The sequence below is a fragment of the Heteronotia binoei genome, chromosome 9 (assembly GCF_032191835.1).
Source record: "Heteronotia binoei isolate CCM8104 ecotype False Entrance Well chromosome 9, APGP_CSIRO_Hbin_v1, whole genome shotgun sequence".
Taxonomy (NCBI): Eukaryota; Metazoa; Chordata; class Lepidosauria; order Squamata; family Gekkonidae; genus Heteronotia; species Heteronotia binoei.
Genome location: NC_083231.1, coordinates 54,786,908 through 54,810,530, shown reverse-complemented (window position 1 = coordinate 54,810,530; position 23,623 = coordinate 54,786,908). Strand labels below are relative to the sequence as shown.

Genomic DNA, 23,623 nt, shown 5'->3' with positions numbered 1-23,623 from the left:
TTCTAAAACAGGATCAAGCATGACCTTATTTCTTGCTTATTATTTCTGCTTCTTTTATCCTATGCAAATTGCAAGGCATAATTGAGTACAATTTCACAGACACATCTAATATATATATATATATATATATATATATATGCCACAAGGCAATTTAAATCACTTATGCAGTTTCCTGACCCCAAAACGTGGTAAAATGGATCTTATCAAGACTTCTGCCAAGCAGGCAGCTTCAGATAACTCAAGCAACTGATCCAAGCCACATCACCTGGAATAGTTTAGAACTCAATAGAGTCATTAACCAACCTTATCTAGGGGGAAATGCCTTCCCACTACCAAACAGCAATCATATGAGACAGCTGAATAGTCAGCTCATCACACCAAATACGTCCCATCATTTCACCAAATCTTTACTTGTTTGCCAGCCTAAAATTTGAAAACACTCATGTGTATAGAATATATACATGGCTGTGCTTGACTTGGCCAGTAATAAATCTTGCAGGCTTCAGCTAGGTTCTAAATATGACGTTAACCACATCAGCTATGAGATTTCTCAGCAAGGTGGTGCATGGGTGGTCTTCACTTAACCTCAAATGTGTAATTTGCAATAGGCTTCTTTGAGGCCAATCTGAATATTAGCAATTCAGTTTTAAGACACTTTGTTCTCTGCAGTACCCATCACCTAGAAATATTGACAATAGTACTGTCCCCTTGTTAAGTGTCAAACTAGAAATTTCAGGCATCCTTTTTAAAAATATGTCTCCACCTTATGCATATGTAGAACAGAGACGAGGGCAGTTTTACTGTAACATTCAAACAATTGTGCAGGATGAGTGCTGAACCATCCTTCCTCCTGTGGTTTTCTATCCTTAGTCTATTGTTCCAGTCATGTTTCTATCCCCAGCCCATAGTGGGAAGAACTTGAGCTGTCAGAAAGGTTGAGCAGGGGATGATTCAATGGCCCAAATGTGAAAGGTGAGTAAGCAAACTATGGACTGTCAACTGTTGTTCAAGTCATGTAAAAATTCCAGTTGAATTCAGTGATGTTCTCACCTTCTAATAATAATGATAACAACCAGGGGTTGTTTTATAGAAAAATAGGTGGTGGATCTCATCCAGGATTGTTATGCAGCTGCACGAGGTGGAACTCCCAGAAGGAGGTGGAACTCTCAGAAAGGTTCAGGAGCTGCACTCCTGTGAGCTCCCACTGAATTTGAGGCCTGATAACAACATGGGTTTAATTTCAACATGGGTTGAAACTACAGCGTATGTCATAAGGGGGGTGGGAAATCACTAATACCAGATGTTAAAAGACAATTATGAGCTTTTTGGAGTGTTCAAGCCATTCTCGCTTACAGTTTGATGTATCATTACTAGTTTATCTAACTATAGTTTTTGCACACAAAATGCAATTTGTTGCTGTAAAGACATGAAACATTTTGGGGGGGAATTTGAGGGTATTATTATTTCTTTTGTGCCCCAGGTTTTAAGGTACAGCTTTGTGATTCTACTTGTCAATTTACAGATATTTGGAGAACTTTGATTCCTTTAAAAAAGGTTAGTGTCTAGTTCTTCATTCAAAAAAGATTGCAGTGTATACTTTACCTTGAGCAGAACAGTGAACTCCTTTTGGTAAACAAAGATCTGTTATACTAGTGCCAGGAAGATAAATGATCAGCTCAAATATTTGTATAAAGCTTTGCAAGTAAGTGAAAACAGAGCCTATAACAAGCTCAATTGTTTGTAACTATATCTGCAGCACAATCAGATAGGGAAAATCTGAAAATACAAATATGGCAAAATTTACTGGATGTGATGAAGATAAATAGGTTTAGGAAACACTGCATTAATAAACTGACTTCAATTTTGAAAACAATTGTTTAGAAGACCTACTGGGCAATGGCTGTGCCTACTTTCTTGGAAATGAGTGCTATAGGGAATGATGAATCTGGAGAACAAATAGTTTTCAAGCCACTGAGTATCAATGAACTACCCCAATTTTTTCCCCCTTGTTGTTGTTTTTACTATTGTTTTCTTTTTAATCTTTTGACTGTTTTAATATCTGGATTTTATTGCTGCTTTTTATGTTTTATTGCTTCAAAAATGTTTAACTGAGGTTATATAACAGTTGTTGGGATAGATGCGTTTGGTTGTATTGTTTCTAAATTTTGTTTACCACCCAAAGGTAAAAGGTGGAATGTAAATCTAGCAAATAAATACGAGTATCTATAGTCTACAACTGTTTCAAACTTGTCAGCAAAGCTAGTCACATAGTTCTTTGTTCACTTCATCAGTTTCCAGGGCCAACTTGTTGCAAACCATGGCTCATGATACTTAACATACCACTTTCTACTATGTACACTTTCCCATACACTGAGATATTATTTTTAAAGTCCTCGATATATCTCCATACCACCTTTAGCAGGAGAGTGGTGACCCTGTGAGAATGGGGCTCTCTTTAAAACAGCATTTTGAAGTCTCCACAGAGAAATTTGCTTTGCCTTTTCTTGACAGCATTTCACTACCATGATAAAGCTTTTTAGAACAGCTGTTGGAATCTGTGACCAATGCTTCCTCTAAGTTGTAGAGTCTTGTTAGCAAAAATTCTACTTTGTGAGCTACTGGCATTAAGTTGTGAACTACTTAGGGTTGCCAATCCCCAGGTGGGGGCAGGGGATCCCCCAGTTTGGAGGCCCTCCCCCCGCTTCAGGGTCATCAGAAAGCGGGGGAGGCGAGGGGAGGGAAATGTCTGCTGAGAACTCTATTATTCCCTATGGAGATTTATTCCCATAGAAAATAATGGAAAATTGATCCACAGGTATCTGGGGCTCTGGGGGGGGGCTGTTTGTTGAGGTAGAGGCACCAAATTTTCAGTACAGCATCTAGTGCCTCTCCCCCAAATATCCCCCAAGTTTCAAAACAATTGGATCAGGGGGTCCAATTCTATGAGCCCCAAAAGAAGGTGCCCCTATCCTTCATTATTTCCTATGGAAGGAAGGCATTGAAAAGGTGCTGTCCCTTTAAATGTGATGGCCAGAACTCCCTTTGGAGTTCCATGATGCTTGTCACAGCCCTGATCTTGGCTCCACCCCCAAAGTCTCCTGGCTCCACCCCCAAAGTCCCCAGATATTTCTTAAATTGGACTTGGCAACCCTAGAGCTACTGCATAATTCAGTTTGCTCTGGGGCCATCCTTCCTGAGCGAAGACAAAAATGTGTGCGCTGGAGGCTAAAAACTGTGAGCTGGCTTATACTAACTCAGCTAAGAGGGAGCATCATGACTTATTTTAATGATTGCTGATGTTTCTCCTTTGTCTTTTTTCCTTTTTTTTTGTTCATGTGGATGGTCATTTCTATTTCAGTTGTACTGGGCTGAATCCACCATCAGTTTCCAACAATGCAAGGAAGGGTAATTACTGCTAGTTGGCCCCTCTCATTGCAGACTTGCAATTCACCCCTCATGGTTGCCCATCTCCCAGGAATAGGTTTTTTTGCATTTCTCAGTGGGCTAGAGTGGGAGTGCGGAGGCAGAAAAATTCTGACAGAAGCATCTCCATTAGCACAAACTGACTTTTGGATGTTTTGTAGTTTAATCATTATGGGTTTTGCTTTATTTGTCACCTACCTTATGAACTGCTTTAGTCAAAAGACAGGGTATTTTATTATTTTAATAAAGTAATATAGCTGACAGGTGATGTACTTCCTGTCAGCAGTCTGCATTGGACTGGTGGCAAGTTTCTGCTTGGCAAATAAAACTTTTCTTAAAGAGATCTGATGAAACAAAAATACCTGTGCTTCTAACAAACTGCTCACTTTACTGGTAGCTGGCAAACTTACGGATACTTAAAAATAGGACCACAGTATCTTCCAACAGAAGGCCAGGATAAGTAGTGCAACAAGGCCTCCTGCTGGTCTGTCTTGTAGGCTAATTTTTAACCATTCAACCAATAAACACTATGAAGAAAATACTTTAGAATTTATTTTACAATATTAGGTTTAAACTTTTGGGTTTCCAGGTAGCCTTCCCTTCCATCACTGGAGTGACAAGAGAATTTTCAGAAAGTTCTAAGGTCTTTTAAAACTCCCTTCATCTTTACTGCATCTATGTTCTGCTTCAATACTATAACCAAAATGGTCATTTTGACACAGCTATGTAAAAGTCCTGTGTTCATTTTAAGCTACCCCCCATCTATCTTAATATTTGTTTAGATAAACTAGTCAATACTAAACCCAGGAACAAAAGGAGCATATAGTTGAAAACTGACCTAGTGAGGTATAAATTGATCTACCTGCTGTGAGAGTAAAATAGAAGAGTAGATAGAAATTAAAAGATAAAAAGAACCCATTTGCTCTTAATGTGAGGGTCAGATAAAATGTATTGTGTAGTTGTTAGGGTGTTGAACTAGGAGTGGGAAGACCAACGTTTTTTCACATCTGTTCTATTTTATCCTCGCAACAATCCTGTAAGGCTAGTTACACTGAAAACGACTGGCCTAAGGTCATCAATTCATGGCAGAGTGATGATTCAAACCTTGGTCTCCCAGATCCTAGTTTGATACTTTTACCACTCTACTGAGCTGGCTTTTGTGCAACAGATGCTGGTGACAGTATTGAGTTGTCAGGTCATTGCTGCTAGTGGTTGCAGCCAACCCTGGTCCTGATGAGCCCTCCCTTCAGGGCAGGAGTGGCCTATAAGGCCAAGACAGCCATGGAAAAAGTCCCACTGATAGAAACCAAGGTTATTGATCAAAACCAAGCCTTTAAAGGCTGGCAATATTATTATGGTTCCCAGCAACCTTATAAACAGCCATGGAATCTGAGGTGTCATCCATTTCTTAAAGCTAGCGCTGCTTCTGTAATTTGAGAGGGTTTTAGTCCCCACCTCATATGCATTTTACCCAGATTTTTCTGCTGAGATTTTTCTCCAGTTTGTAGAAAGATCCATCTTGTTTGTTTATAGCTCCAATCTCTGAATTTAAGTATTTCCAGAATGGAGCCATGCTGAGAATTAGATATATTGCATGCTGTAACTAGAAAGGAAATAAAACGCATGCATGTAGCCACTGAAGTGAACACTTTATTTGACACTGCCTCCTTCACTTGTATAATTCTTTGTCCACTGAATTATTGTCCTTTAAAAATATTATCTTTTTATAAAATAGTGAGTTCTATGGATCGATGAGTCGAGGTGGTACTGAAACATCAGCTCTTTATTGATTACATAGTAAGGCTAAGCATGAGACTGAAGACTGGGCCCATAGGGCCAACATATATACACGCCAGGGTTCTCACGCAAACACTCTATTGGTCCATTCAAACAAGTAGGGGGACAGTGACTGGAGCAGGGCAGCAGGAATTAGGCTCCTGTTGCCCATTGTTCCCAAGTCCCCAAGCTCTGGTCATCTGGCTCCAATAAGCCAGGCAGGAACACCCAATTCAGTTTTCACATGAGTCAACCTACATAACATTTTTTCCCTGGCAAAGGGACTTCCAACAGCAAGAAATTTAATATATGCAGTTTACCCTCTCCCAACTGGAGAGCAATTTTGCTATTTGTTTATTGAAACAGAGTTTAGCCAGCTCTGAATCAACCACAGTTTATTGCAACAATAAACAGTCACAGAGGGACACAGGCAAAACTGCAACTATATATAATCTGGCCATTGTTAACCACACACCCCTAGCAGGCAAGTTACTCCTATTGGTTCACTCCAGAATCCTTTATTTGCATCTCTTTGTTACAAGTTGTTACATGCCTAGCACCCTGATTGGCCAGTTCTTCCAGGCTTTAGGATCCTGGTTTGTAAGGCCCGGTGGCGCAGTGGGAAAGCAGCAGTACTGCAGTCTGAACTCTCTGCTCATGACCTGAGTTCGATTCCAGCAAAGGCTGGATTCAGGTAGCCGGCCCAAGGTTGACTCAGCCTTCTATCCTTCCGAAGTCGGTAAAATGAGTACCCAGGAAAGTGTAGATAACTGGGGAAGGCAATGGCAAACCACCCCGTAAAAAGTCTGCCGTGAGTCACCCCAGAGTCGGAACCGACTGGTGCTTGCACAGGGGTCCTTTCCTTTCCTTACAAGGAGTGCCGGTCTCAAGCTCAGCAACAAGAACCCAGCAAAACACAAGACATATCATTGAGGACAGAGATTGTTTTGCCCAAAACAGCTCCGGGATAGACAGAAATCCAAAAGGCACAGCAGCTTTCATAGCTGCATTCTGCTGTTCGTTAAGTTTTCACCTGGCGAGAGAGCGCCGTTTACAAGAAGGGCGGGAAATCAGAAGCCTAGCGCTGGTAGAAAGGTGGCACCACGAGCACTTCACTCCTTTGAAAGAGGAGAAAGACAACAACTTCTTTTGCGACTTTCCTAGCAACCATGAATTCATTCAGACAGCAACCGCTGACGTGACGCCAGAAGCAACGCGGGGACGGTTGGAGTTGCTTGAGTCAGACAGGGGCCGGGCAAAGATTTCCAGTCAGCGAGGAGTGGCGGCGACCACAGCGGGCGGACCTTCTCCTCGGCGCAACTTCCCTTCTGGGAGCCCGCCCAGGCCGCGCCTGGTGAGAAGACAAAATGAGCAGCGCCGCGCTTCTGGGGCTCCGGGCAGCGGTTGTCGCCCCTCGCCTGCTGGGGCAAGGAAGCGGCTGCCGCTTCTGGAGTGGCGAGCCCTGCGCCTCTCAGCCGAGCCCTGTGCGGATTGGCTGCGCCTCAGGCTTCTGGGGAGACACGGCTGCCTCAGGTACCAAGGAGCGCCACGGGCAAGGAGTCCTAACTCAGTGGCTGGATGTGAACTGGAGGACTGGCCCTTGTGAGGCATAGGCTGGCTGCTCCCCCCCCCCCCCCGGCTGCGGGCAACGGAAGGGGAGAGCTTTTCTCCTCTTCCGACGTTTTTCTTCAAACATTCTTCTGGAAGAAGCCACCCTTGCTTCTGCTCAGTGGTATTGCTCTAGCCCCCGCCCCGTTTCTTCACTGCACTATGCAGATCGTGGCCGCCAGTTTATGCCTTCACCTCGTTTTGCGTATTATTGTGATAACGTTGGCTGGTTTGACAAAATACTCAATATTCTGAAGGGCGCTGCAATTTTAAACACGCTTGCTTGGGGGAACAAACTCGGTTATATCAAACAAACGAATGGGTTTAGGCTGCAAAAGCGAGGTGTTGTCATTTTGAGGGATGGTGTGGACAACACAGCAAGGGAAGTTCTTTGGGACTGGAAAGGAAGGGCCTGCAAACTACTTCCAAACAACTTCAACGGGAGTTTTGCTTTCATAACGAGAGCAGACGTTCGCTCTTTTTGAAAATGCGGGGAAACTGACAGAAGCATAAGACTGTAGGTGGCGCTAAAGTCATAAAAGTTCTTATTTACGCACTACAACCGCTCAAAGGGACCACCCACACCACCTGCGTGTCGGAATGGAATCTCAGAATACTACCGGGTTTACTTAGAAGGAAAGCTGGTAAACATCGCAGCTACAAGGGGTTCAAAACTTTAAAACAGAACTGATTATTCCCCTTTTTGTAATAAAGCACCTAAATGTTTATTATATGTAATGTATATACATGTTGGATGCTTCTGAGGCTGCAGCCCTATTTGTAGATGGCAATGCATCTGATAAAGTTCAGCAGAATTTACTTTTGAGTAAATATCCACAAGATATGGATGCTTAAGATATTAGCAGCCAGGGAGAATTCATTATCCAGATTATGGTTGCCAGCTTCTGGTTTGGAAATTCTTGGAGATTTGGAGTTGGAGCCTGAAGAGAGACTTCATTTTAGTATAATACCATAGAGTTCATGCTGCAAAGCCACCATTTCTTCCAGGGGAACTGATCTCTGTAGTCTGGAGATCAGTTGTAATTCTGGGTGGACTTCAGGCTGCACCTGAAGCCTGGCGACCCTAACAAAATGAAAAGGCATAATCCTGTGATATACACTCTAGGAACCAGTTCCAATTACACTGAAGCTTGGGCATGATTTACTGCAGGGGTGGCCATACTTGCTTAACATAACAGGCACATAGAATACATGTCAGATGTTTGAGAGCCTTAAGACAGGAAGGAAGACAGAAGCTCCTGAGCCACAGTTTGGCTGCTTCTGATTTAGAACTATGTACGTGACATGCTATTTGCACAATATTTCTACTAATTTAATGGATGTGTTCTGTTAATTGTAGACTATTCTGCATTAAGGAGAAAAAGCCAAAGACCCATAGGGGGGCAATCAGCTAACAGTATTCCCATCCCTCTTTCAATCCCCTGACAGACTTTTCTTGCTTCCTTCTGTCCTTCCCACTCACCAGCCAACCTACCTTTGTCTACTTCCTATCTGCAGTTTTCACTCTTTCTCTCACCCTGGCAGCCCTTACAAAGGAAAACTATGGCCCAGTTCCACAAAGTTTTGTGGGGGGAGGGGGGGCGAACACCTAATTTCCCCCTTATCCCCTTCTGCACACTATTTCCTCCTTCCTCCTCCTGGCAACCCTCATATCCTCCTCACATTTTCTTGCTTTCCTCTCGTCTTCCTATGAATCAGGAATCAGCCTATTTTTAAATTACACTCCCCACTCAGCTATATTTATTATTTTCTTAATTTATATCCACCTTTTTCACGAAGGGACTCTTCTCTCTTCTCCATTTTATCCTCACAACAACTTTGTGAAGTAAATTAGCCTAACATAATGTAACTGGCCCAAGGTCACATTTGAGCATCCTCAGCAGAGTGGGAATTTGAACCTGGGTCTCCCAGACTGTAGTCCGTTATTGACCAATACCAGGCAGCCAGTCCTTGGTAAGTCATGAAGATCATGTGGTATAAGTCACTTGCTGAGTGCTGACAGGCCTCCTTCCTTAAAGGCTAAAACAGGCTTGCCCTTTCCCCTTATTACTGACAGAAAGGATTTGAAGGTTGGCAATATTGTTGTGGTTGCCTAGCACTCATTTCTTAAAACTATAAGTGCTGCTTCTGTTATTTTGGGGGAAGGGGATTTAACTACCCAATGTATTTTTAAAAAGATTATTTGCAAGCCTGAGGCATTTTTCAGGTTTGTAACAAGATCCATCTTGTATGTTTGTGGTTCCACTTTCTGGATATTAGTATTCACATATTTGGCCATGATGAGAATTAGATTATTGATAGTGTGAGTCAAAGCCTCTACTCAGTGTTAGGTCAAGTTTGGCATGTGAAATAAAAGTGTCTCTGAGTATATGCAGAGTGAATATCTCTCACCACAGTGCGGCAGATATACACGTCTGAAAAGAACTAAAGTTTACTGGTCAGTCCAGGCAGGATTGAACCCTGCTACATTTGGTTTTAAATATTGATAATTGGGTATAAATTTTCTTTTAATTCTGTTCGAGTAATCACACCCTTAATTTAATGACTAAACCCATGCATGATTATGCCTGTCTAGGCCCAGTTTTAGTGCATTGTTGGTCTTATTCATACTTACTGTTGGTTGCATCTTTTTTCTGAATTATTTCTGAATGTTTTTTACATTGTGGTTAGGTTCTGCTGAAGATAATTATTTCCTGTCATTAGTTCCTCAGTTGCTGTATGGAGGGAAGCTGGATTTCCTGGTTTTTGATTACCTTTCTGAAATTACAATGTCTTTGCTAACTGCTGCCAAAGCCAAATCTCCAGTAAGTAAATTTGCTCTGTTCTTTAAACAGCAACAAAACATATTATGATAAATCTAATGTTGTAAAATGGATCCAGCAGTTTGGAAGACTGATTTCAGGTTTGAATTTGAAAAAGAGGAGATGAACACAGTTGCACCCTGAAGAGCCCTGGTATTACAGCCCAACAAATCAATCAGTCTCTCTATCTCCCTCTCTGTAGCAAGGCAAAAAGCTTATACCTTGAATAAAACTTCATTGGTCTTAAAGATGATTTCTTTGTTTTTCTCCTGTGCGATTGTGGGAACTGGGCAAAGTAAGTTCTCACTCTTTCCCTCCCTCCCTAGGGATGAGTGGGGGGAAGAGCCTCAGCCAATGGAGGGTAGAGAGGATTGGCTCAGTAGATCTGCTGTGTGATTGAGAGAACCTGGCAAAGCAAGCTCTCTTGCTTCGTAAATCCTGTGCAATTGAGAGAGCGTGGCAAAGCAAGCTAAGATGCAGAAGAAAGCAGCTGACAGTGAGTTGCTTGTGAAACACATACAAGCCCCGTGGGGGCCAGATATGTCCCATGGGCTTCACATTTGACACCCCTGATGTAAACAAATGTCAGAACAAGCTGGGGGCAGAGTGTGAGGAATCCCACTGCTGCTTAGACTGGCAGGGGGAGAAAAAATGTTAAGAAATGGCTGACTGCATGATATCACTTCCAGGAAAACCCAGGGGTGACATCCCACCTCTAGGAATTGGCTGATTCCTAGAGAGGATTGACATGAGTTCTGGATTTTCCCATAGAATTTTGGCTTATTCCTACTGAAGTGTGACTTCACTTCCAGGTTTTCCAAGAAGTAATGTCACATTGTTGGGTGATGCCACCCATGTCCTCCTTTGGTTTCCTGATGGTTGCCAGGCTGGGCCAGGTAACCCTATTGAAATGACTGATTTCTCTTCCCCCTTCATAGATTCCTAATAGCCTGTGTTTCTGATTTAGTACTCGGCAGGCCAGTTGTAGAAGCTTTCTTCCTTCAGGTTAATTTTTTTTCTAGGAATTCCACAAGTATGAAGTGATCCCCTCTATGTCCATAGGTGTCTAGATTATTATTTTTGTTGTCTTAACAATGTGGGCTAGCCGCTTGTATCATTTGATACAGGCTTGGGCCTGTGAGAAATCATGATGAGGGGGAGGGAATAAACAGTTTTGAAATCCCACCCTACCAATGGCATACCTAGAGGGCAGGGAGGGTGGTCTGCTCTGGGTGCAGGTTAAGGAAGGTTTTTGAAGGGTGCCCTTGGGGCCAGCATTGTCCTGCCTCCAGCCAAATGTCTTCTCTTTTATTTTTAAAATGCAGTTCTGGCTGCAACCACTAGCAGTGCAGGGAAGTCTAAGCATAGCAAAAAGCTGGATCTGCCAAGCCTCCCTTTTCTTTAAGACTCAAGCAAACTTTTTAAACATATCATGCTGATAGCTGCTACAGAAATAATAAGGTAAAGGTAGTCCCCTATGCAAGCACCAGTCGTTTTTGACTTGGGGGGTAACGTTGCATCACAACATTTTCATGGCAGACTTTTTTTACAGGTGGTTTGCCATTGCCTTCCCCAGTCACTTTACCCACAGCAAGCTGGATACTCATTTTACTGACCTCAGAAGGATGGAAGGCTGAGTCAACCTTGAACCGGCTACCTGAACTCAGTTTCCATCGGGATCAAACTCAGGTCATGAGCAGAGTTTGGACTGCATGCGAGCTGAGTTCAGTCCCGGCTACAGAAATTGCCAGCCTGCAAATAATTTTCTCCAATAGCCTAGCCTATGTCTCTTGTTTTCCTTGCATCCAGCTCAGCCAGATCTTGTAGCGCAGTAGTTATGGTCAGGGCTTTTTTTTGTAGCAGGAACTCCTTTGCATATTAGGCCACACACCCCTGATGTAGCCAATCCTTCTGAAGTTTACAGTAGGCCCTGGAATAAGAGCCCTCTAAGCTCTTGGAGGACTGGCTACATCAGAGGTGTGTGACAGGGAAGTGTGTTTCTTAACATCCAGTCCCGTGAAGCTTGCAATCAGTATTTTGTGGTGCTTTGGCTAGTGTTAGTTAGTAAAAGTTAGTACAAAGGCAAATTCCTAGTTCTCAAAAATGCCTTGAAGATGTTTGGGATGGTCTTTTCTTGGGCTTCAAAATGGAGAACAGAAGCCCTCCCAAGTGCCTGCTCAGAACATGAGTAGTATGATGGACTTTTTTTTGTGCTGTCAAGTCACAGATGATTTATGGCAACCCTATAGGATTTTCAAGACGAGACATCTGTCACAGATGATTTATGGCAACCCTATAGGATTTTCAAGACGAGACATTCGGAGGCGGTTTGCCATGTCCTGTCTCGACTTCAGCCCTTATTAGTGTGAGATCTGATGAGATCAGGCTATCCTGCAACTATCCAGGTAAGGGCTAGGCTGCGATTAATACGACTGGCTCAAGGTTACCCAGCAAGTTTTCACGGCATGAGTGGAGATTCAAACCTGGATTTCCCAGATTTTAGCTTGACGCTTTAACAACTGCACCACACTGGCTCTTATGGTGGAACAGTGTGTTGGAATTCGATTTCTTTTTTACTGGCATGATTATATATGCTGTTAAATAAAAGACATTTTTTCACTGTATTTCTGTTCTGGCCACTGAAATGTTTGAGTCCAGTGGCACCTTTAAGACAAAACTTTTGTCCTGCTGCTTCAGACCAACACATAAGTCAGCTGTGACTTGATGGCAAAACAAATAAACTCAAAATAGGTGTGTGTGTTAAAAAAATTACCAGCCACAGGTGCCAGATAGACTAAGTCAGGCCTCAGTTGGGGGTGGAGCTCACCAGAACAGCGCTCCAGAAGCTGTAACAGCTGGCCTGATCTCACCATTCTATCCTATGGGCCCATAGGATAGAATGGAGAGATCAGCTGTGGTTGCAGCACAACCCCAGAGAAGGGGTTTAAAGCTTAAAACCCCTTCTGTAGTGTTGCACCACAGCAGCAGCAGCCTGGCTGCTTTGCATAACTCACTTGCATGTGCTATAGACTTCCTGACATCACAGTTTCTGGTGACATCAGGGGCGTGTGGCATATGCAAATGAGTTACGCAAATGAGCTCTGGCACCTCTTTTTCTACAAAAGGACCCCTGAGCTAAATATACCACTGCATTTTACTACTCAAAATTTTATCTTCTATAACTCTCTTAAGTTTTTACGGATTTGAAGAAGCTGATTTCCCCTTTAACTGATGCTCTCAGCCTTCCATTTCTTAGAGCATTTAGATAGATAGATAGATGATAGATAGATAGATAGATAGATAAATTTATTGTCATTGTTCTCAATAAAAAGAGAGCAACGAAATGAGGTGCTCTTCCACAAAACATACCAACACATCAAACACACATATTCATATTCATACCATTTAAATACATCTAAAACCATTAAAACCATTTAAATACATCTAAAACAGATAAACATTCATAAAACCATTAAAATCATTTAAATATATCTAAAACAGATAATCCTTCATAACCCTGCATTTAGCCTAACCACAGCACTTGGATAGAAACTGTCCTTAAATCTGTTTGTCCTAGCCTTCAACACTCTATATCGTCTACCTGACGGTAAGATCTCAAATAGCAAATGGCCCAGATGTGAAGGGTCCCTTAGGATCATTTGTATCTTCCTTTTACATCCCATATTATACAGATCCACCAATGAGGGGAGAGAACATCCACAAATCTTTTGTGCTCTTCTCGTCACTCTTTGGAGCACTCTCGTCACTCTCTGGAGCTCTTTGGAGCACCCTTCTCTCTGCAGTGCTTCTTTTGCAGTGCTGTACTAAGTAGGTCTACTCAGAATTCTACTGAAGGCTATTCAGTGGAGATTACTTCCAGGAAAATGTTTTTAGGAGACCACCTTTAATCCTTGCCATCCTGATTTTAAACTGGTTTTCCCCCCTTTTGTTTAATTTTGTGAAGACATATTTTCTCCATAATGGGGATTCCCCAGAGTAGTTCCCTTTTCAGTGAGTAGTTCCCTTTTTAGCCTGGAGAGTGACTGAGAGGTGGTATGATCACCATCTTCAAGTACTTGAAGGGCTGTCATATAGTGGATGGTGCAGAATTGTTTTCTGGTGCCCCAGAAGATAGGACCAGATCCAGTGGGTTGAAATTAGAAGAGTTTCTGGCTCAACATTAGGAAGAACTTCCTGACCTTAGAGTGATTCCTCAGTTGAACAGGCTTACTCAGGAGGTGGTGGGCTCTCCTTCGGAGGTTTTTAAAGAGAGGCTAGTTAGCAATCTTTCAGCAATGAACAGGGGGAGGTATTTATGAATTTCCTGCATTGTGCAGGGGGTTGGACTAGATGACTCTGTGGGTTCTTCCAACTCTATGATTCTATGAATGGCCTAATACAGTCTTTTTCATTCAACCACATTGGGGATAGCTGGTTTGCTATCACATGTATTGATAGAGAATCTATATGGTTTTTGGGTGGCACCAGAACCACAAGCATGGCTTCTGACACAACATGGTCTGTGTATACTCCACTGGAGTTCGGAACATTTGGAGCTCCAAATGTTTCTGGGGTAGAAAAAGTGTTACATTGGACCTAGTCCTCAGTTGCAGGGCTTTTATTGATCAGAAGCATCACTTAGCTAAAATGTTAAGTTTAATTATATCCTTCTGTTAGGAAATGCCAGCCCAATAAAGTCCTATGACTTTTGGAATAAAATGTCACTGAGCTGAATAATGCCAGAGATTCAGGTGGCCAAATAATAGCTTGATAGAAAGCGTACATTATATTCTAATGAATGCTTAAAAAGTAGATCAAGTTCTTTACTATCTTGCTGATGCACTAGAATGTGGCTTCTTCAGCTCAACTTTTACAGTCTTGTACTGGGATCATAACTGAAATTAATAGCAGTAGGACTGACAACTAGCAGTATGAGGACTGGATTATTTGTCTGACTTTCTCACCTTAAAATATTACTCTTCAAATGTCTCATATATGAGCATTTCCTATCTAATCTGACACTGGGCCAGTTCCAAGTTAAGCAATCCAGGGAGGGGCATTTTACACAGTGAGTTTCCTTTTGTGAAGGGGCTGCCCCTGAATGGCTATGGCCATTTAACACAATGCCACTTTCCCCCTCCATTTCCTCCATGCATGTGATCTTTTGCCTTTTTTAAAAACGTTCTAATGGGAGCACTGATAAGCTAAATGAATACAGCAATTCAGTGCAATAGCGACACCATAAGCAGCCCTGGCCTCTCAGCCTCATTTACAATTCCCCTCCCCGATTGCAGCACACATTTCCTTTCTCAATCATTAACTGGAACTGAGGGAAAGCCCCCTCTGTGCTGTCAGACAAATAACAAATGCAGCACACAATTATTTTCTCCACTCTCTTCCCAAAAAGCCAGCTGTAACTTTGGCAGTGTTTCATTGGGGGAAGAAGAACAAGAAAGAGAGTGAGAGTGAAACAAAAAAAACCTTGGGATAAAGTGGATATTTCCCTCTTCTTTGCATTGCTGAACTGCAATCAGGGGCTTTGGGAGGGGAAATTGTAAATGAGGCTGAGAGGCTAGGGTTGTTTTATGGTGTTGCTATGGCGCTGAATTGCTGTATTCATATAGCATCTTAGTGCTCCCATTAGAACCTTTAAAAAAATGCCATTACAGGAAGTGCTATGAGGCACTTCACAAAGCACCCCATAGTGATTCAGAAGTGGAAGAAGGATTTGAAACGGGAAGAAAGACAGTTTTCCTCAACAATAGCTCAGGAATACCTACTGAACAGGACATAAGCAGGTTTGCCTGAAAAGGTAAATATATTCTGTTAGTAGCTGGTTACTAAAACATATCTATCTGAAATGACAATTTTTTTTTTTAGTAACCAGTTACTAGAGCAGAATAGATTGACTGTATGTGTCTGAAATTTTCTCTCTGTGTGGCCACAATCTGGTACCCATGTGTACTTAATCTTTGCATGACTGTTTCCATCTGATATACACATTGTCCTGGATCCAGTGCAGCATTTCTGTGAGCAGACAGATTTCTACCTGTGGAGTGTGACTTTCTTGCCTTCCAGTGAGTGTAGCACAAAATGCACATCCCCCCATGCTTCTGCTGTGGGAGAGATTGTAGATTTTTTAAGTGATTCTTTTCAGTGGCTTAATCAGAAAAAGTCTAAGGAGTGAAACATATTAAAAACAACCTACACTTTGTGAAGATAAATTTGAAAAGGTTTTGTGTGTGTGTATGTTAACTTCTGTTGTGAACTATTTATATTGATTGCTTTTTAATGTTTTTCCATAGAAATGCCTGCCCTGATAAAAAAATTTTGACACTTGTTATTTATTTCAGGATTTGGGATATACATCTGATTTTGTATTAACTGCAATGGCTCCTTATATAAAGGATATTCATAAGAAAGGTAGGATCAAACACATTTATGTTTTAGATTGCCGCAATATTTTTAAATAACGTTAGTTATTATGGTACAAGGAAAGCAAAGCTAATCTTGTTTGTTATGTTTTTGTTATTTTTAGCCTACATGTGATTTTATTTTACTTGTTCTATTTTAATTTGCTTTTCAGCCAGAAAATGGCTCTCAAAGTGGTTTATAGCAATCAAAATCCTATACAAAAATAAATAAAGTTCAGTACCAAATGCTCCTGGAGAAAGAGGTGCTTAGCTGGGCATGGGTCTGAGCCGGATAGAGAGCTGCCTGGCTGTGGAAAGCTCACAGATCAATTAAACTAAATTAATCACGTTATTTATTTTGCAATCTATCTGATTTTTTTGCCCAAACACATTAAAAACATACATAGTCAAACCTTTAAAAAAATTCAAAGCAACAATTACAGACATTAAACCTATTATAATGTCTTTATGGGAGTGATTCTGCCAACTTTAAGCTATTTTTTTTAGCCAACCTGCTTGTAGTAATTCCAGAGAAAAGTCTAAATGAATGAGGGAACACAATAAATGAATTTATATGAAAGTGGGAAAAATCTTGGATTAATTGGTGAACTACACAATATAATTGATCCAGTGGAAGCTTGGGAATACCATCCATAAAAATGTCAGGATGCTTCAAAATTAGCCTAAGTTTGTATATAAATAATATTGTATATAAATATTGTATATAAATAACCCAGAGTGCTGCTGGACTCTTGCCCAGATCCTTCTGAAGTAGCTGTTGAACAAGCCTATGTTCACTCGCCATTAAAAGTTTGTCTTTGGTTTAAAAATCTGAGAGGAAAAATCTTATTTTAATAGTTCTGTCATTAATAGCTTGGGATCTCTAAAAGAAAACTGTATCCTGGTCTATCCATGTTAATTTCAGCCTAGCTAAACAAGAAAAGTGGTCAGGTTACTGGGTTTTCAGTTGAGATCTCTTAAAAAATGAGAATAATCCAGACTAGACATTATAAGAACATAGACCCTAAAACCAGAATCATACTCTTTGACCTAGTCTCCATAATAAATAATAGTTTGATAACAATATTTGAATAGTTACAATTGAACATTAAAAATACTTGCTGATTTAAAAAGTCACAGCAGCTCAGCCTTCAGAAAACTGACTCAGTTTGAAGAGTTAATTTCTCAGGAAGGAAAATATGTTTTGTCTAAAATGCTTAACTCTAATGGCATTAATCAACTAAAATTCATTTAAAGTGTAATAAGGATCCTGGTTTTGATATTTTGAAGGAAGTGCAGAGATATGCTTTCTTCAGTGGGTACTACTTTTTCAATATGCCTTCTGTTTAAAGAAAATGTAATAAAATGTTATAGTAATGATATTTTATGCCACATGTTTTCATCTAGAATACACTGGAACTGTAAAACTCTTAAATAAAACTTTACATATATATGGTAGAAATGTGACCATGCAAAAAAAAAAAACCTTTTGAAAAATAACAGTAGATAAACTAAGACAGAGTTTAGGCTTTGAAAAGTAGGGACATTTGTAGCAGGGCCTCAGAAGATGGTTGTCGTAATCATATATAGATTCATAAGGGAGTTGGTTTCTAACAGATAATTCACAAAAGCTCACAAAAATGTGTTAGTATGCCTAAGTAAACAAATTAGTGTCATTTGTGACACATCAACATCCTGAAAAAGAAAAAAGAGCATTCTAATCCAATTTCACTGCAGGCAGTAGGCAAGTGACTCATTTGGTTTAGCCCAAATGAGACACACATAAGCCACCCAACTGTGCCAAACAAAATGAACAAAAATAATTGAAGCAAATATTGATTTAGTGTGTATTAGCAGTGTACCCAATGTTTATTGGTTTGGAACCTTGTGTCTTGCTTAGGTGTCCGTGTTGTCAGCAATGCTGGTGGGATTAATCCACTTGCCTGTGCTGCTGCTCTGCAACAGCTGGTGAAAAAGTCTGACGTCGACATGAAGATTGCGGTTGTTACTGGTGATGATTTGATGGGAGAGGTATTCTGTTGAGGTTTTTAAAAACACTGTTTTGCAAGAGTCTGGTAATTTTTGTAGAATGGAAAAGTAAAACATGTTTGTCATAGAAGCCTAAGGCATAGAGAGATGAATAGTCTGCTCCTTTTGTTGGTTGAGTTTTGATTGCTGGTGCAAGCGAAGAAGATTGTGGAAGTTGGGAGCAGGATGAACCTGTTTACAGAAGGAGAAGATAGTGAATTAATAGTGTAATCCTGAACATAAATACATTCTTCTAAACCTGTTAAAATCAAGGATCTTAGAAAAGTGTAATTGTGTTTAGGATTGCACTTTAGTTTTATTCACAGTGGGATTGGCTGAGTTAGGGACTCGTAAAAGAACTGTATTTCTCTGTCTAAATAATGCAGTGTTAGTAAACAAACAATTCAGTCATATGCAGAGTAACTATGTTTAGGATTGCACTAAAACATTTCTGTTGGGATGGCTGCATGCCTCCTTCTAGGCTAATTGGTCACCAAGAAATGAAAACAGAAAACGATTTTAGTGAGAAGGAACAGAGGAGGTTGCTACTTTCCCCCCTACAAACAGCCTTTGGGTGATGCTACAGTATTGTCTTTCTACCATGAAGTCAGAAGATGACTTGAGGTTCATTTTTGTCCTGGTTTCCTTCGTACCATTTCTATTGATGTGAACATGGTCTTCTGGACTGGTAGTTAGTTGTTGACACAGATTTACCATTTAGAAAACTGTTTTGATGCAAATTTTGTGTGAGCAATGTTACTCTGCAAAAATTACAGCATTTTATAAAAGTTGATAGCTCTCTTGGTCTAAAGCAGCAGAACAAAGTTTGATGTCAGTGGCACTTTTAAGGCCAACAAAATTGGACTCAAACTTTGTTCTAGTGTTTGATCAAGTTATGTAGCAACCACTATTTTTAAAGATAGTAACATCTTAGGTGACGTATTCCTTACCTCAAGAAGTGTGTTTGGCATCATTTCAGACTTTTGAGTGTTCTTTGAAAACATATTTATTATGGAAGACCTTAGAGAAAATCTGAGTATTTTATTTTGGTTTTAAATTATTTTACATTGGTTTTACTGTTGTTGGCTAATTTACTGTTATTTGTTAATTAAGCATATTATGGCTTTTAATTGTTTAGCTGTAAGCTGCCATGAGTATTTTTGAATAAAAGTTGGCCTTAAAATGTGCCAAATAAATGCAAACTGTTAGTGACATTACATTGTGATGTGAATTCTAGTCATAACTATTAGAATCAATGGGAATTGTGATGGCGCTTCAGTATAAATAAGCTGCACCATAAGGCTGCAACCCTAAGCATACTGAAAATATGTCCCTATGAAATCTGTGATTTGTGCATCTGTGATGAGTTGTGCATCAGAGTGAATGATACTAATGGCACATTGTGAAGATCCATTATAATGTACATGCCATAAAGATAACATATGAGAGGCTTTAAAATATCTTTTATTGCTTAAATATTGCTTAAATATTATTGCTTAAATATGGAATGGTTTTCTGGACCTATCATATTTGTAAATGTAGTTTTTATTCATTTATTGTACAAAACTATTTACTGTGGAGGTAGAATTGTAATGCAAATGTCTATATTAAATTAATACATTGGATTATTTTAACAGGTAAACAACATCAAAGAAGCTGTTCGACAAACAGAAAATGGGCGATTATTCCCAGAAAGCATTCACAGCATGAATGTGTATTTGGGGTAAGTTTAAAAAATATTTTGAAAGAAGAGATGTCTGAGAAAGTTCTTTTTATAATTGGCATTGTATGTATTTACATGTTTGTCTTAGGTTAGATTCTGAAGCAATCAAAATGTTTTTATATCTGGATTTAATGCATGGTTTCCAACATGACAGATGATGTTACTGATGACACACAAGTAGCTGCTAGACAAAGTGCAAAAGAGTTATAATAAATCCTCAGAAATCTTTGTAGGATCATCAGCCAGTGTCATAGTTGTCTAGATGACAGAATATGTCATAGCGTTGTTTCTTTGTGAAATCAGTGAGTACCTACAGCAAATGGACAAGAAAACTATATTGAGTAACTATAAATGATTTCTTATCAAGAGAATTTTATGGTTTACCGTCTGTCTAGTGGACGTTAAGAACTGCCCTGAACTATAATTCCAGTGTCTAAGAGACAATGACTCAAGTCTATGGCTAGGCTGTGATATAAACTCTGGTAACGGAAGTGCCTGGTCAGTCATTCTTTCTCCTGCCCCTTCTTTGCATTTAATATTTTGAATAGCCATTGTAGTGCATTGGTTAAGAGCAGTGGACTCTAGTCTGGAGAACTGGGCTTGATTTCCCATTTAAAGCCTGCTGGGTGACGTTGGGCCAATCACTTTTCTCTCAGAACTCTCTTGGCCTCACAAGGTGCCTGCTGGAGGGACAGGAAGGGAATGTGATTGTAAACCACTGAGACACCTTAAGGTAGAGAAAAGTGGGGTATAAAACCTACTCTTCTTCTTTGAAATATGATCAGCTGTCAGTGTGAAACCCAGTACACTGTGTTTTCTCAGAAGCTGTTTAGCAGAAAGGAGTCCATGCAATAAATGAATCTGCTGGATTGACTTTTGAATCTTAATGATAAAATAGAAATAAAGTTTATCTTTGTGATAAACATACCTTTTGAAAAGTTGAATAAATGAGGCCAGTACATTGACAACTGCAACTCTTATTCCCTCAGTGCAAGACCAATAAGTAGAGCTCTTGACCTAGGAGCTGATATTGTGGTGACTGGCAGATGTGTTGACAGCAGCCTTGTATTAGGACCACTAATCCATTCTGTAAGTGTAAATTGATGCTTATAGCAGTAAGCTACTGGCAGATGTTGCAGAGCATTGCTTATATATGATTTTTGTCATTATTATTGTAAGGTTTTAGTATATACCCTGGTTATCTGATGGTTTATAAGAGCTCAAGATACTGTTTAGTAAACTACAGCTGGAAAAAAAAATCAACCCCCCCCCCCCCAATTTACATAAGAGTTGCTGTTATTCATTCAGATATCACTGTGTAATCTTTGATGCATGTTGAAATAAAACATAAAATATCTCAATTTAGGAAGTTGTCTTCCATTAGGAAATTGTCCTACAGAGATTATTTAGATAATTTTACTTTGTAGTATTTTTCATATTTACAAACTTTTGTCTTTCTAGATGGATGGATTTTTTTTTTTGGTCTTTCTAAAGGACATAGAGAGTTTAAGTTGAGGATTTCGGCATATTTGTTTTATTCTGCCAAACAAACATATCCACATTTTATTGTATCAGTCAGGTTTCTTTGAATTGTATTCTATTGACATTCCAGAAAGTACTGCCTTTCCTTTTCCCATATCTCCCCAAAATGTTGACCACAGAAATGGGTCTTTCTCTGACAACCCCCACCCACCCCACACACATGTTGGTGATGGAGGGCTGCATGTGGAGGGGAATTTGGTGAGGTTGCCTCTCCTTCCTCTTCTTTCATTAGAATAGCAATAATGTACAGCTCTTCTTGCACAGCATTTCAGGTGTGTACCTATGTTGGTCAGAAACAGAACAAAATTTTAGTCCAGGGGCACTTTTTAAGACTAACAAGAGAATTAAACTTTGTTGGTCTTTAAAGGTGCCTCTGAACTCAAACTTAACCTTGTGCAGCATTTTGTTTTATAATTATGAGCTTTTGCCATTCTTCATTTATGTTTTTTGTTGCTTTTCTCATGATAAATTCAACTGTAGATATTTACTCACTTGTTGTTGTTCTTGTTTAGTTGCACAGTCAAGTCTGACTCTTTGCGACCCCATGGACCAAGTCACGCTGGTGACTTATTTGCTTAAAATTTTTCTTAAGTGAAGAAAGATTGGATTCCATTTGCAACATGTAAATAATAAAACTTGCCACAAGGTGGCACAAAAATTAGCTTCAAAAAGAATTTTTAAAAACATTAATAATTTTTACTTAAATGTGACTTTTTAGGTTAAAAATTAATGCAAGCAAGTATTCCTTTAGCAGGCACACACAGCATTTTCACTGCATTTAATTATAAAATTAAACATTACTAGTAAAGCTAAAAATTTACATTTATGCTTTACAACAGGGATCTGCAACCTTTGAAATTCTGACACCACATGCTGGGCACAGCTTACTTTCAGTCACACAGTGAAGGTCTTTATGATGTGGCAGTTATTGCCAAAACAACATTTTCAAAAATCTGCAAAGGCATTCAAATCTCAAATGGCCAACCAGAAGCTTCACCTGGCTCTACACATTTTCTAAAAACACTTGCTGACTTAGTTCCCTCTAAGCTGTGCTAGGGGGTGCTGGTGCACAAATTTTCAACAGGCTGGTCACAGGTTCTGCTCAGAACCTACACTGCATATAATGAAGGATGGGGGTACCTCCTTGGGGAGATTTTTGAGGAGATGCACCAGGGTTATGACAGTGATTGTTCCTCTTCTGTTATACTTGACCTGTAATGCTGCTTGTCATATTTCACTAAAGAAAAATGAAGTCTCTCTCTCCCCCCTCAGTGCTGGTATGTTTTTTGAGGCTCAGCACAGGGCAGATCTAGCAATATAGAGGATTGAGGTGGGTAGACCTACCAATATAATAGAAGGGGAGGGTAGAACTGTTCTCCAGAGGGCAGGTCTACCACTATAATGGAAAGGAGTGGGTGAAATTTGATTTGATTCTGTTTTCTCTTATAATGTTTAAATTATTCTTAAAATACAGTTTAAATATAGTTTAAAATAATTTATGCTGAGATTTTTGCAAGGTTATGAAAGTAATCTAAAAAACTAATCTACACGATAATGAAACATAGATGTGCTAATAATTTTAATGCTACTAGCTTTTTCACGTGGTTGTGAACCAGTGTAAAGCAAGGGGGAGGGAGGGAAATGGTTCTTTTGAACCTTTGGCAATCTGTACACTGTTGTACCCATTGTGATTTGGATCATGTCAATATTAAATACATTATTTAAGTGTGTACTGCACTTAACACTCTAAACATTTTTTTAAAATAGTTTGGCTGGAAGAGAGATGAATTCAACCTGTTAGCAGCTGGAAGGTAAATTTGATGGAATCAAGTGTAAACTGTGCTTTCCTAATACTCCCAACAATAGATATTTACTCACCAATGAAAGTTTAGTCTAAAAGCTGCCTCAAATGTAATGATACCAGGTTTAGAAGATCAGGTTTAGATAGTTCCACTATCGGAGCAATATGTTTTAGGGAGGTATATTGTTGTCTGCCCTGATCATGAAGTTGATGGGTGTGTGGGAGAAAGCAAGCTTCCATACATATATCTCCTGCTACATTGGGGGTGGAGAATGTACAAAAACAGTGTGGTGTATTTACTGTTTCAACTGTTAGACTTTCAGTCCATGTGGCTTCTGACTTTGGAATGGAGAATCTACACACTTGTCAGTGTCACCACCACTGAATTTCTTTTGGGCTATGTGTTTGTGCTAGGTGAGAATTCAGGCTTTCTGCCCTTGATCCTTCCCTAGGATGGGCTTCCAGGATCCCCCAAACAGGGTCATTT

At 40.0% G+C, this 23,623-nt stretch overlaps 1 protein-coding gene across 1 annotated transcript in view; it reads left to right on the top strand.

Annotated features, from left to right (window-relative positions):
* Positions 1-6,427: 6,427 nt before the first annotated feature.
* Positions 6,428-23,623, top strand: part of LOC132577122 (uncharacterized) — an 87,687-nt gene continuing 70,491 nt past the window's right edge. Inside the window, exons 1-7 of the mRNA XM_060246617.1 lie at positions 6,428-6,732; positions 9,532-9,632; positions 15,983-16,052; positions 17,943-18,073; positions 19,708-19,793; positions 20,783-20,882; positions 23,103-23,146. Of these exons, the coding sequence (XP_060102600.1) occupies positions 6,567-6,732; positions 9,532-9,632; positions 15,983-16,052; positions 17,943-18,073; positions 19,708-19,793; positions 20,783-20,882; positions 23,103-23,146 (698 nt within the window). The 5' untranslated portion in view covers positions 6,428-6,566. The remainder of the gene's footprint in view (positions 6,733-9,531; positions 9,633-15,982; positions 16,053-17,942; positions 18,074-19,707; positions 19,794-20,782; positions 20,883-23,102; positions 23,147-23,623) is intronic.